At 33.5% G+C, this 12,226-nt stretch overlaps 1 protein-coding gene across 2 annotated transcripts in view; it reads left to right on the top strand.

The window, feature by feature from the left end:
* LIPI (lipase I) overlaps positions 1-12,226 on the top strand; it is a 69,772-nt gene that overhangs the window by 22,685 nt on the left and 34,861 nt on the right. For both annotated transcript variants that reach the window (XM_059922223.1, XM_059922222.1), the window contains exons 5-7: positions 8,191-8,280; positions 9,246-9,413; positions 11,103-11,207. In XM_059922223.1, coding sequence (XP_059778206.1) covers positions 8,191-8,280; positions 9,246-9,413; positions 11,103-11,207 — 363 coding nt within the window. The remainder of the gene's footprint in view (positions 1-8,190; positions 8,281-9,245; positions 9,414-11,102; positions 11,208-12,226) is intronic.

Below are 12,226 nucleotides of genomic sequence, written 5' to 3'. Positions count from 1 at the left end.
AAATAGGTAAGAAGTCTATTTCTAGAATAAAGTAAAAGGGTACAATACGGAGCAAAAATCAAAGAGAGCAGACAATACAGAAAGGTAAGAGGTGCAAGGGATAAATAGTGAGAAGGTCAATCATGTTTCATTCAAATTCAAAATAAAAGGAGAGAAAAATGGAACAGAAATGATATCTAAAGATAATATCTCAGAATTTCTAAAAACTGAGGAATTATAATCAATAAAAAAATTGGAATGCACAGTTAATTCCAATGTGAATAAATAGACATCCTCATTGAGACACATGATAGTAAAGTTACAGAAAAGACCACATCAAAGCATACAGCATAAAATTAAATGAATAAAAAATGACCCAAATTACAACTAGTTTCTCAACAGAAACAGTGGAAGCTAGGAAAGAATAGAGTTATATTTCCAATATGGTGAAAGAAAATAGCTGCCTAGTATCCCAATCTGTTTCAGGAAAAAAAATGGAAACTATAGTTTCAGACAAGTATACACTGAGAGAAATTGTCATCAAAGGAAGGAAAATTATCCTTTGATGGCTATTCAGGAAGGAAGAGTATTGAAAATGATAAAATACAGTTCAATCTAAATGGATGTTGATGGCATAAAACATTGTTATTGTTTTATGGAAGTCAGAATAGAGAGAGAGAATTAAAATACATTACAAAAATAGCATATTTTGGGGGCTGTTAAATGAAGTTCAAGCATTTTTTGTTCCTTTAATTATATGGAAGAAAGGTTAAAAGTAATTGTCAGCAGTTGGTATTTATAAATCAAGGCTTTCTGTTAAATCTCTAGGTATCCAAAAAGAAAAGAGTAAAAGAGTATATAACTTCCAAACCAATGGAGGACAAAAGGGAATAATTTTTTTTAAGTCCAAAAGAAGGCAAGAAAGGAAAGAAAGAATCATAAAGATCAGACAAAGTAAATAATATGATGGTAAAATTAAACCCAGCTATACCATTAAATGTAAATAGCCTAAATTAAATTTAGGCTATTAGATTCAATTAAAATATGGTGTCACACTTAGTTAAAAAGACAAAAATTCAATTATGTGTTATTTATTAAAGACATATATAACAGTAGGAAGCAGAATATTTGAAAGTAGAACATTGATATGCAAATATTATCCACCAAAAGGTGGTGAATCTACATACATTAACTTAGAAAAAAATAATTTTATCTCAAAATTAGTAGAAACATAGAAGGGCTTAAAATTATAAAACTTTCAACTCACCAGGAAGATAGTTTGTATATACCTAATAACATGGCTTCACATTACATAAAGCAAACTTTACACTATCCCATTGCAGAAAGAAAAGTAACTGCACAATCATAGTGGGAGATTTTAATTAGAAAAATTGATCTAATGGACATTTATAAAACATTATACCCAACAACTGGAGAATATACATTCTTCTAAAGCACCATGGATATTTTAGAGAAACATTATACACTGGGCCTTAAAAATACTCTCAAAAATTTCATAGAGGGGGAAGCATAAAAGGTAATATTCTCTATATTCAAAGCAATTAAACTATAAATAAATAAGAAAAATATAAGTAGAAAATCCATATATTTTTAGAAGAAACATATTTTTAGATAACTAATGAGGGAAGAATAAATAATAATGGAAATATAAAATATTTTGATTCAATAGTATTAAAGTTACTACATATTAAAATTTGTAGGAGTCAGCAAAAGCCATGACTAGAAGTAAATGTCCAGTTACAGATATTTTAAAAGGCTGAAAATCAATAATCTAAGCATCTATCTTGGGAAATTAAGAATTAAACATAAAACATACCCATAAATATTAAGAAGCTGATGATAAACACACAAAAATGGAACAAAAATATCAATTAGAAGTGATTTAAAAAGCCAAAAATTTGCACTTTAAAAAGACAACATTAATTATTTAAACTTTGTGTCATTTTTACCTTCTTTCAATAAAATGAAAGGAACATAGAATGCTTGAACTTTATATATCACCCTCCAGATTAATGAGTCCTTGGAGAGAAAAAACAGAAAGGACAAGGAGAGAAAACACAACTAATATCAATACTAATAAAGGAGATAGTGTTACAGATACTATAGGTATTAAAATCATCACAAAGCAAGGTAATGAACAATATTTTGCAAATAAATATGAAAATATATGACCATATGGTATGATATATGAAATATAAAAATTCTTATGAAAAGCAAAAGCATTTACCAAACTGACAAATGAAAAGGGAAAATTTGAAGAGTTTTTTAACTATTGATAAAATAGAAGCTGTAATTTAAAGTGTTCCATCAGAGTAAATTCCCAGGCAAGTTTTTGTTCTCTACCAAACAATTAAGTGATAAATAAGGCCACTGTTTCACAAACACCTTCAGATAATAACAAATAAATAGGAAATGGTTTGCAACCTTTTTAGAAAGCCATCACAAACTTAATGTCAAAAGTTGAGAAAGACATTGCAGAAAAGACAGTTTGCTGGACATTCTCTGTAATAATCATAGATGCAAAAATTCTGCAGAAAATATCACATTAGTAAGCCAGCAACATATAAAATTGGTATTGAATCACATCCATTTAGATTTATTATCAAAAAGCAAATTTAGTTTAACATTCAAAAATCAATTTCTTAATTCATCTCAGCAAAAGAATAAGGGAGAAAATTCATTTAATAATCTCAATCAAATGCAGAAAAAGCTTTAGGGAGAATTTATGTATGGCAAAAACTGGAAAATTGGGAAAAGAAGTAAAATTCCACAATCTGTTAAAATATATCTATTCAAAAATCTGTAGAAAATGTCACGTTGATGATGGAATTTGGAAGACTTTCTTTTTGAGACTGCGAACTGGACAAGGATGCCTAGTCTAGTCATCCTGAGGCAACATTTTACTGGATGTCTGAAGTGCAGTAAGGGGAGAAAAGTATTAAAAGATATAAAAATATAAAATCATTTTCAGATGATATGTTTGCATACATAGATAACCCCAAAGAATCTCCAGATAATTAACTAGAATTCACAGGAAAATGTAGCCAGGTTGTTGAATATAAGCTATATATACAAAATTCAATTCTTTCTAGAAACCAGCAATAAGAGTTAGCAAATAAAATTTTAGAATTATACCATTTTAATAAGATAAAATATAACATACCTAGAAATAACTCTTAAGAAAATTGTGCAAGTGCTCTATGCAGAAAACCATAAAACATTGCAGCCAAAATAAAAAGGAAATAAACCACACATATGAATGTGAGTATCGTATACATGTCAATTTTTTGCAAGTTGACCTACAGATTCAATGCAATCTTTGTCAAAAGCCAATATTTTAAAAATAACCTCACAAGCTAATTATAAAATTAATATGAAAATGCAAAGGGTCAAGTATTGTTATTCTTTTTTTTTTTTTAATTAATTTATTTGTTAATTTTTGGCTGCGTCGGGTCTTTGTTGCTGCGCGCGGGCTTCCTCTACTTGTGGCGAGTGGGGGCTTCTCTTGTTGTGGAGCACGGGCTCTAGGCACACAGGCTTCAGTCGTGGCTAGCGGGCTCTAGAGCGCAGGCTCAGTAGTTCTGGCGCACGGGCTTAGCTGCTCCGCGGCATGTGGGATCTTCCCGGACCAGGGCTCGAACCCATGTCCCCTGCATTGGCAGGTGGATTCTTAACCACTGCGCCACCAGGGAAGCCCCTGTTAAAGTATTCCTGAAGAAGAAAAAAGTGCAAAGACATGTGCTTCCAGATATCAAGTCTTATGAAATGGTAGTAGTGAAGACAGTGTCATTAGTGTAAGGGTGACAAAAAAGTCAGTAAAGGGCTTCCCTGGTGGCGCAGTGGTTGAGAATCTGCCTGCCAATGCAGGGGACACGGGTTGGAGCCCTGGTCTGGGAAGATCCCACATGCCGCGGAGCAACTAGGCCCGTGAGCCACAATTACTGAACCTGCGCGTCTGGAGCCTGTGCTCCACAAGAGAGGCCGCGATAGTGAGAGGCCCGCGCACCGCGATGAAGAGTGGCCCCCGCTTGCTGCCCCCGCTTGCTGCAACTGGAGAAAGTCCTCGCACAGAAACGAAGACCCAACACAGCCATAAATAAATAAATAAATAAATAAATAAATAAATAAATAAATAAATAAATAAATAAATAAATAAATAAATAAATAAATAAATAAAATTAAAGAGCAAATCTTCAAATCAACCAAAGGGAAAAAAAGCTACATTAAAAAAAAAAATGATGAAATAAATACCTGAAATAATTAAAAAAAAAAAAAAAGTCAGTAAAAAAAAAAACAGTTATGTAACTTATTAGATTTATTATGAGTTTGGTACTGCTGGACAGTGTGAAAATGATTTTTTTTTTTTCTGGGTTTCATTTTTTTAATTGAAGAATTTACAAATCAATTGAAGTTGATTTACAATATTGTGTTAGTTTCAGGTATACAGGATAGTGTTTCTTTTCTTTTTTTTTTTTTACAGATTATATTCCATTATAAGTTATTACAAGATATTGGGTATAATTCCCTGTGCTATACAGTAAACCCCTGTTGCTTATCTGTTTGATGTATTAATCCCATACTCCTAATTTGTCCCTCCCCCTGCTCTCTCCCCTTTGGTAACCATAAATTTGTTTTCTATGTCTGTGTGTCTGTTTCTGTTTTGTATATACATTTATTTGTATTATATTTTAGATTCCACATATAAGTAATATCGTATAGTATTTTTTTTTCTTTGTCTGACTTATTTCACTATGCATAATATTCTCTAGATCCATCCATGTTGCTGCAAATGGCAATATTTCATTTTTTATAGCTAAGTAATATTCCATTCACATCTTCTTAATCCAGTTGTCTGTTGATGGGCACTTGGGTTGCTTCCATGTCATGGCTATTGTACATAGTACTGCTATGAACACTGGGGAGCATGTAACTTTTCAAATTGGTGTTTTCATTTATTCCAGATATACACCCAGGAGTGGAATTGCTGGATCATATGGTAGTTCTATTTTTAGTTTTTTAAGGAACCTCCATACTGTTTTCCATAGTGTCTGCACAAATTTACATTCCTGCCAACAATGTACGAGGGTTTCCTTTTCTTAACATTTGTTATTTGTAGACTTTCTGATAAGTGGTTCTGTGTCAGTCAACTGAAAACTCAAAATGAAATAAAAAGGTCTCTAACTCCCATAAAACACAAAAATTCTTTTCCTATGGTGTGTATAAATGTGAAAGGAAAAGCAATAAACATATTACAAGATATTATTTAAAAAATCTTCATAACATAACATTTTTCTTCAGTGTGCATGAAAAACCATAACCCAAGTTGAAACATTAAGATGTCTGATTATATTAAAATTGAGAACTTCATTAAAGAACACTTTATGAAAGCTAACAGCAAGGCAAAACAGGAAAAGAGATAAGTAAGCACTATACATAAGTAATAAAGAGAAATACAACTTAATTTAAAAAAATCAAGACTTGAACACACATTTTACAGAAGAGAAATTCCAACTAGGCAATGGAAAGTTCTTAAAATCTTCAGTGAGCAGAAACATGTAAATTAAAACCCCAATAAAATAGCACATGCCTACCAAAATGACTAAAATTAGAAAGCCTTACAAGACCATTTATTGGAGAGGATGTAGAATAACAGAAATATTCACATGTTGTTGGTAGGGGGTAAATTGGTACAACCTCTTTGGCAAATTATTTAGGATTATTTATTAAAATTGAAGATATTCATGTTCTATAATACAGCAATTCTACTCCTAGGTATAAAACCAACAGATATTCCTTCACATATGCATTGATATGTATGTTCAAGAATGTTCATAGTATTAACACATATTAACCCCAAATTTGAAACAACATATGTCCACCACCAACAGGAGAATGGATAAATAAGCTGTAGTATGTTCATTCAATAAAATGCTACATAGCAATGAATGGTTACAAATGAATGACTACATTTACACCTGACAATGTGGTTTAATATCACAAATATACTGATAATTGAAAGAAGCCAGATACAAATATGAGTCAATTTATATATATTTCCAAAATGAGCTAATCTAAAATATATTGTTTTAGAGGGATCCGTAGAAGGTAGAGAATAGCAATAGCAAAAAAGAAAAAAAAATTAAAAGTAAACATGGTTCTTAGTTTTATAGAAAAGTAAGAAGCTAGTTACTGGGTTAAGGGCACACTGGGAGTTTCTAGGTTCTATTTCCTGACATGGGTGTGGTAGCTAAGTGGCTATTTGCTTTATATTCATTAATTAATCTTTAGTTTTATGTTTTATGTTCTTTTCTGCAGGTAGGTTTTGTATTTTACAATAAAAAGAAAATTAGAAAGCCATATCTGCTCTCCCCACCCTTCTTGAAACCAAAAGAATGAATGGCCTAAGCAGACCAAGCTGCCCTGACCCTTCCATCTGATAAAAGGGAAATGACATGCCTGAATCAAGGGCTGCTTGTAATAATAAATATCTTTTGCTTCTTCCTGATTCCTGAGCAGTCTTCTTGGTTTGATTCTACTTCAGAAGCAGATTGGAGAAAATGATGGCTCTAAACCTGAAACACCCTAGTCTTGGAACTCTATGTTGAGTTCAGATAGGAGGAAATTGTAAAGATCTCCAAAATTACTGGACTTTTTTTTGGTTATATTTAGAAGACTGTCCTTCCTTACTAAAAGTCCACAAGCTAAGCGGGTAATGGAATGTAGAGGAATTGGTTAGCATACCCTCACCACTGTCACAATCAAATCATACATATGCTTCCCTGGATTCCAGGGAGTTCTAAGGAAGTCATCTAAGTTGTCCTTTGTCTTTCCTTATATGCTGTATCCCCTCCCCTGTAATGCACATGCCCAGTGTCCTCATGCCCTGCTAACACCTCACTAGCTGTTATCGTGTTCTGATACATACTAGAACTAAATCAAGTAACTGCAACTTAATCCCTACCGTCAGACCAAAGTATTTATCTTCATTGTACTGAATGTATTGCTGATCTCTCTCAAGAGTTCATTATGTTGTAGGAAATTTCTTGTACCCCAAGCCAAAGCATTGCAGTCTTACTTGGCAGCAAGATTTTATATCTAACCGCAGTCCTGAATATTCTGAGCTTGCTAACCTGTTTCCTTCCTATGGCTCCCCTGGGTTATAGACCCCATAGTGGTAATGCACCCAGAACTTGCACCTTCCCTGGTGCCCCAAGGCTCTACAGATACAGTTGGCCGTCCGTATCTGCGGATGTGGAACTCTTGGGCACAGAGGGACGACTGTGCTGCGCCATTTTATATATGGGACTTGAGCATCCTCAGATTTTGGTGTATGTGTGGGAGGGCGGGAGATTGGGGGGGGCAGTCCTGGAACCGATACCCCATGGATACCAATGGACAAGTGTATACAGAAACTCTTAAAATCATAGCTACATGTTTCATGTCACTCTGGCCCAACTTGTTCCAGCAGAAGCAGCATTCGATTTTTCCAGTTAGTGAGTCTAGCACCAAATCCTACACATTATTATCCAGAATGAGAGCGAATGATCACACTCACCTAAAAGGTCCTAAATGACTTGGCTTCATTTCCTCCAATGCTCTTTCTCACGCATTACACCAGCTAACCTGGATTCTTTGAATACTCCATGTGCACACAGGTACCTTCTTGACTCACTTCCTTGCTCACATCCTTCACATCTTTGCTCAATTCTCACCTCCTTAGTGGGAAATTCCCCAACCAAACTACATAAAAGTGCAACCTACCACACTCACTAGGCATTCACTGTTCCTTATTCTACTTAATGTTTCTCTACAGCACTTATTATTATCTGACATGCTGTATTTTACTTGTTTATTATGTCTTTCTCCCACCAGGATGTAATTTCCACTATGATAAGGATTTTTGCTCTATTTTCCTTTTTCACTTATATATTCATAGCACAAAGAACTGTGATGGACCCATAATAAACTGATCACATGTAAATGTGTTAAATTAATGAAACATAATTTGCATGAGAAGTTAATTGAGGAATTAATACCAGAAAAACTCATCTTTTAAAAAATAGCATTTATCTTATTTTCAATTCAAATTTTGAGTCACTTTCAAAGGATTTTATAGGAGATTTTGTTTTATATAAGTGTTGCTGACCTGATTATATTTACTTTGTGATTCTTGGGTGCTTTTCTTCTCAGGTTTAGGCATTAAAGAACCCTTGGGACATATAGATTTCTATCCAAATGGAGGGAAAAAGCAACCTGGCTGTCCTAAATCAATTTTTTCAGGTATACCAATAGTATTTTAGAATAAATTGTGCATGAGTCAAAATAATGAAAGAAAATCAGTTTACTTTTTTCCCTTATTAATCAGGGGGCAAGATTTTTTTTATCACCATTGCTCATGATTCAGGAGTTATTGGTGGAAAATGGTTTAATGTGATCCTTCTCAGTTCATAAATGTTACCAGTAGACATCCCATTTGGTTATGGGTGAAACCTATTACATTATAATCTCAACAGTTTTAGTTTATCATTTTAAACATTAGGAGAAGTTATAAGTCAATGAAGAAGCATGTATAGCAAAATTATATAACACAAGTTTGGCTTCAGCATTTAATTTTTACCATTACCATAGTATTCTACAAACACAGATTTATGAACTTCTGCACTTGGTTATTCTGTACATAAATAGCTGAGCAACAGCTCCAGGTGTGGAATTTGGCTCACTTCAGAGCTATGGCAAAAAAATGTTCTGAGGTCTACAGTGGCAACCAATCAAGTACCACATCATTAAAGGCCGCTGCAACCAGAGAAGTTTGGTTAAAGGGATAGGGATGTGAGAAGTTAGGAAAGGAAAGAGAAATGATACAGTTTTAATGTCACCTTGTTTCATAGTCATATCCGACACTGAATAGAAATGTTAGGCGTGGGAGTTTAGAAGGGAGATATGTGTACACTAGTTATTAAATATGGTAGCACTGTGTGTAGAGTTTGTTGAATAATTGAAATTAAACAATTTTGCTGTGTTATTACTTTAGAAAAATTTCTAATAAATCTCATGTAAAAGGCATATTACATTTAAGTTTTAAATGGTAACATTTGTTTAGTTGCCTGAGATAAAACTGCATTGTAGTCAGCACTTTGATATTCATACAGTGCACAGTATTAGGTAGAACTTAATATTTAATTTTTTTTTCAAACTTACTTGAACTTGGCTTAATACATCTAACTTCTTGACTCTGAACACTTAAGGACTTGAATTTATTAAATGCGACCACCAGAGAGCAGTTTACTTATTCATGGCAGCTTTGGAAACAAGCTGCAATTTTATTTCATTTCCTTGTCATTCATACAAAGATTACAAGACTGGTTCATGTGTGGATTGTGCCGACTTTAAGGAAAAATCATGTCCTAAACTAGGTAAGAGAGATTGTCATAATTACTGTACTTCTTTGTGGAAAATGAACAACGTAATTGTGTCAGTATTTTCTGCTGGAAGCTTTCATACTTACTTGTGAATATGCTATTAACATTTTATGGAAAAATTTTCTGAGGAACAGAGAAAATAGTTTATTTCCTACTAAATATTTTTCAGATTCTTAGTGAGAGGAACTTGGTCAACCTCCTTTCTGTGCTCCATGTAGTGGGCGCATTTGGTGGTCTCATGATGATCCTTGTTCTTGATTCACAAAAGGATCTCACTATTTAGCATCCATCTATATTTCCACTAAAGAAAGAAACTTGTGCTTTCTTAGTGGTACTGAGGGTTTTGTTTGTTTGTTAGTTTGTATTTTTATGGGAAGTCTTAACAAGTGAAGAGGTGTGAACCATGGTTAGCTTTTCATTTGCTATTAGCAAGTAGATATGAATCATGCAAGGTTCACACCATGCATGTGAAATCAATAAACTTAAGAGCAGTTAAGTGTTGCAACTTTTGATAACTAAAGCCTGCCAGTGGGAAATTATAGAGAAAAAAAGAATCCATATAAAAAATAGAATGTTAGAGCTGGAAAGAATCTCAGAGGCTGTTTGTTCAGGGTGTGCCAAAGACAATACCAGACCCCAAGCATGTCATGGGCATGTAGACATCTGATCAGTATCATGATAGGCTCTACCAGAAACGTTTCCAAAGTCAAGTAACCTCAATGAAATGGGTAGCAATTACAAAGGCTGAATTAAACAGCCTTCTGCGGTTTTCTTTCACAGGAGGTTTATACTAACATACTGGAGAATTGCTAGAAGAGGCAGGCAATATGCAGGCTTTGCATGACTTATTTCCTCATAGACCCCTTCTGTCCACAAAATATCTTGTGGGATTAGTTTTCTTCAGGCCTCATGTGCTTTTCTGGTCCCGTTGCTTTTCCATATAAATGAGGAAATTGTGACCCCGTGTGAACATATGGATTGCTGAAGTGCACAAGTGAAAACTGGAGTTAAGTCTCTGAATTTTCAATTCAGTATTCTTTCTACTGCATTCAAATTTCAAATTCGGAGGTAGCAGTGTAGAAATAGACACATACATGAAGTAGGAAGCATATTAAATATGTGTGTGTGTGTACATATTATATATTCTGTATGTACAAATATTGTTTGTATCTGAAATATATATTATACATACAATATATAGTGTACATAGATGCTATCTATAATATATACATTGTATATATAATGTATACATATGCGTACTGTATCTGTATGAATGTGTATATAGGATAATTGAAGGCTGTGCTCATGGAGCTTAATTCTGTGTTCAAGTTTTATCTAATCAATTTATTCTGCTGAATTCACTGAAAAGAGTTTCAAGTAAAATTCTGCATTTGTAATGGTAAAAACTTATACAAATGGACTTTAACTATATGGCGTATGCAAAGCTCTGATAAGGTTTCCAGGGAGTAGATTTATTTGTGAATCTTGAATGTAAGAGTTGTTATTGTAGTTGAAATAAATAGAATGTGAAATTATTTGAAAAATGATTTTTAAATTATAAAAATTCATAAATTATAATTATTATTATAATACATTGATCCTTTAGTTCTTTTAGTGATTTGATATTTTTGTATGCTATTTGATGAAAGTCCAATTACTAATATTCTATTTCTCAAATCTCAGGTTATCAAACTGAGCTATGGAAAGATGTTTTAAAAGAGAGAATAGAGAACAGAACTCTTAGGACCACTGTGTTTTTGGATACTGTTGGCAGAAATCCATTCTGTAGTAAGTTAACATTTTTAACAAATGAACCAATGATTAGTTTTATATACTAATTCATATTTTTATTCAAAATTCAAATCTCGTAATGTACTTTCAAGGAACTTTAAATTTTGTTAGAGCCAGTTATACAAATTCAAATAAGGACTTAACTTTTGAATAAAATGAGCATATGCTTTGGGTAATATTCTTCCAAAAAAATCAAGATCTTCTTTTTTTACCCCCAATTTCCATGATTATCCTTCCCATGTTTAGAGTTATGTCAGCATATAACAGCTTACAGAGTTTAAGACATCTATCTACACTATTACCACCCTTTCAGAAACTGAAACTAAATTACATAAATGCAAAAATATGCAAGTAAATAATAATCTTCCCAATATATTTAGAGTTAGACAAGAGGAAAAAATTTGAAGAACAGAAGAGAATCTCAGAAATGTATTAACTAATTAGTTTTATTAGGAGCTATTTAAAAAAGTAAAATTATTCTATTTGGAGAGCAAGATCTTAAAGTGCTTTATAGATAAAAGCAAATCTGATTATATGAAGAATCTTATGAAGTAAGTTTCCAGTCACTGCCATTGATCTTGGTTACTGGGGAATAAATATTTAAAATAGACTTATTATTTTAAAATATTTTAGGTCAGTTATTGCAGATGTTTTGCAGTCAAAGTTATTATCAATTTTTAAGATACTCTTTAAACATTTGTGATGTGCCCTGTCATTCAGAATTGGGCTCATGCATTTTTTTTTTTTTTTAATTTATGGCTGTGTTGGATCTTCATTTCTGTGCGAGGGCTTTCTCTAGTTGCGGCAAGCGGGGGCCACTCTTCATCGCAGTGCGCGGACCTCTCACTGTCACGGCCTCTCTTCGTTGCGGAGCACAGGCTCCAGACGCGCAGGCTCAGTAGTTGTAGCTCACGGGCCCAGATGCTCCACGGCATGTGGGACCCTCCCAAACCAGGGCTCGAACCCGTGTCCCCTGCATTGGCAGGCAGATTCTCAACCACTGCGCCACCAGGGAA

Source organism: Balaenoptera ricei, chromosome 4, assembly GCF_028023285.1.
Source record: "Balaenoptera ricei isolate mBalRic1 chromosome 4, mBalRic1.hap2, whole genome shotgun sequence".
Taxonomy (NCBI): Eukaryota; Metazoa; Chordata; class Mammalia; order Artiodactyla; family Balaenopteridae; genus Balaenoptera; species Balaenoptera ricei.
This window is presented reverse-complemented; position numbering and strand designations above follow the sequence as displayed.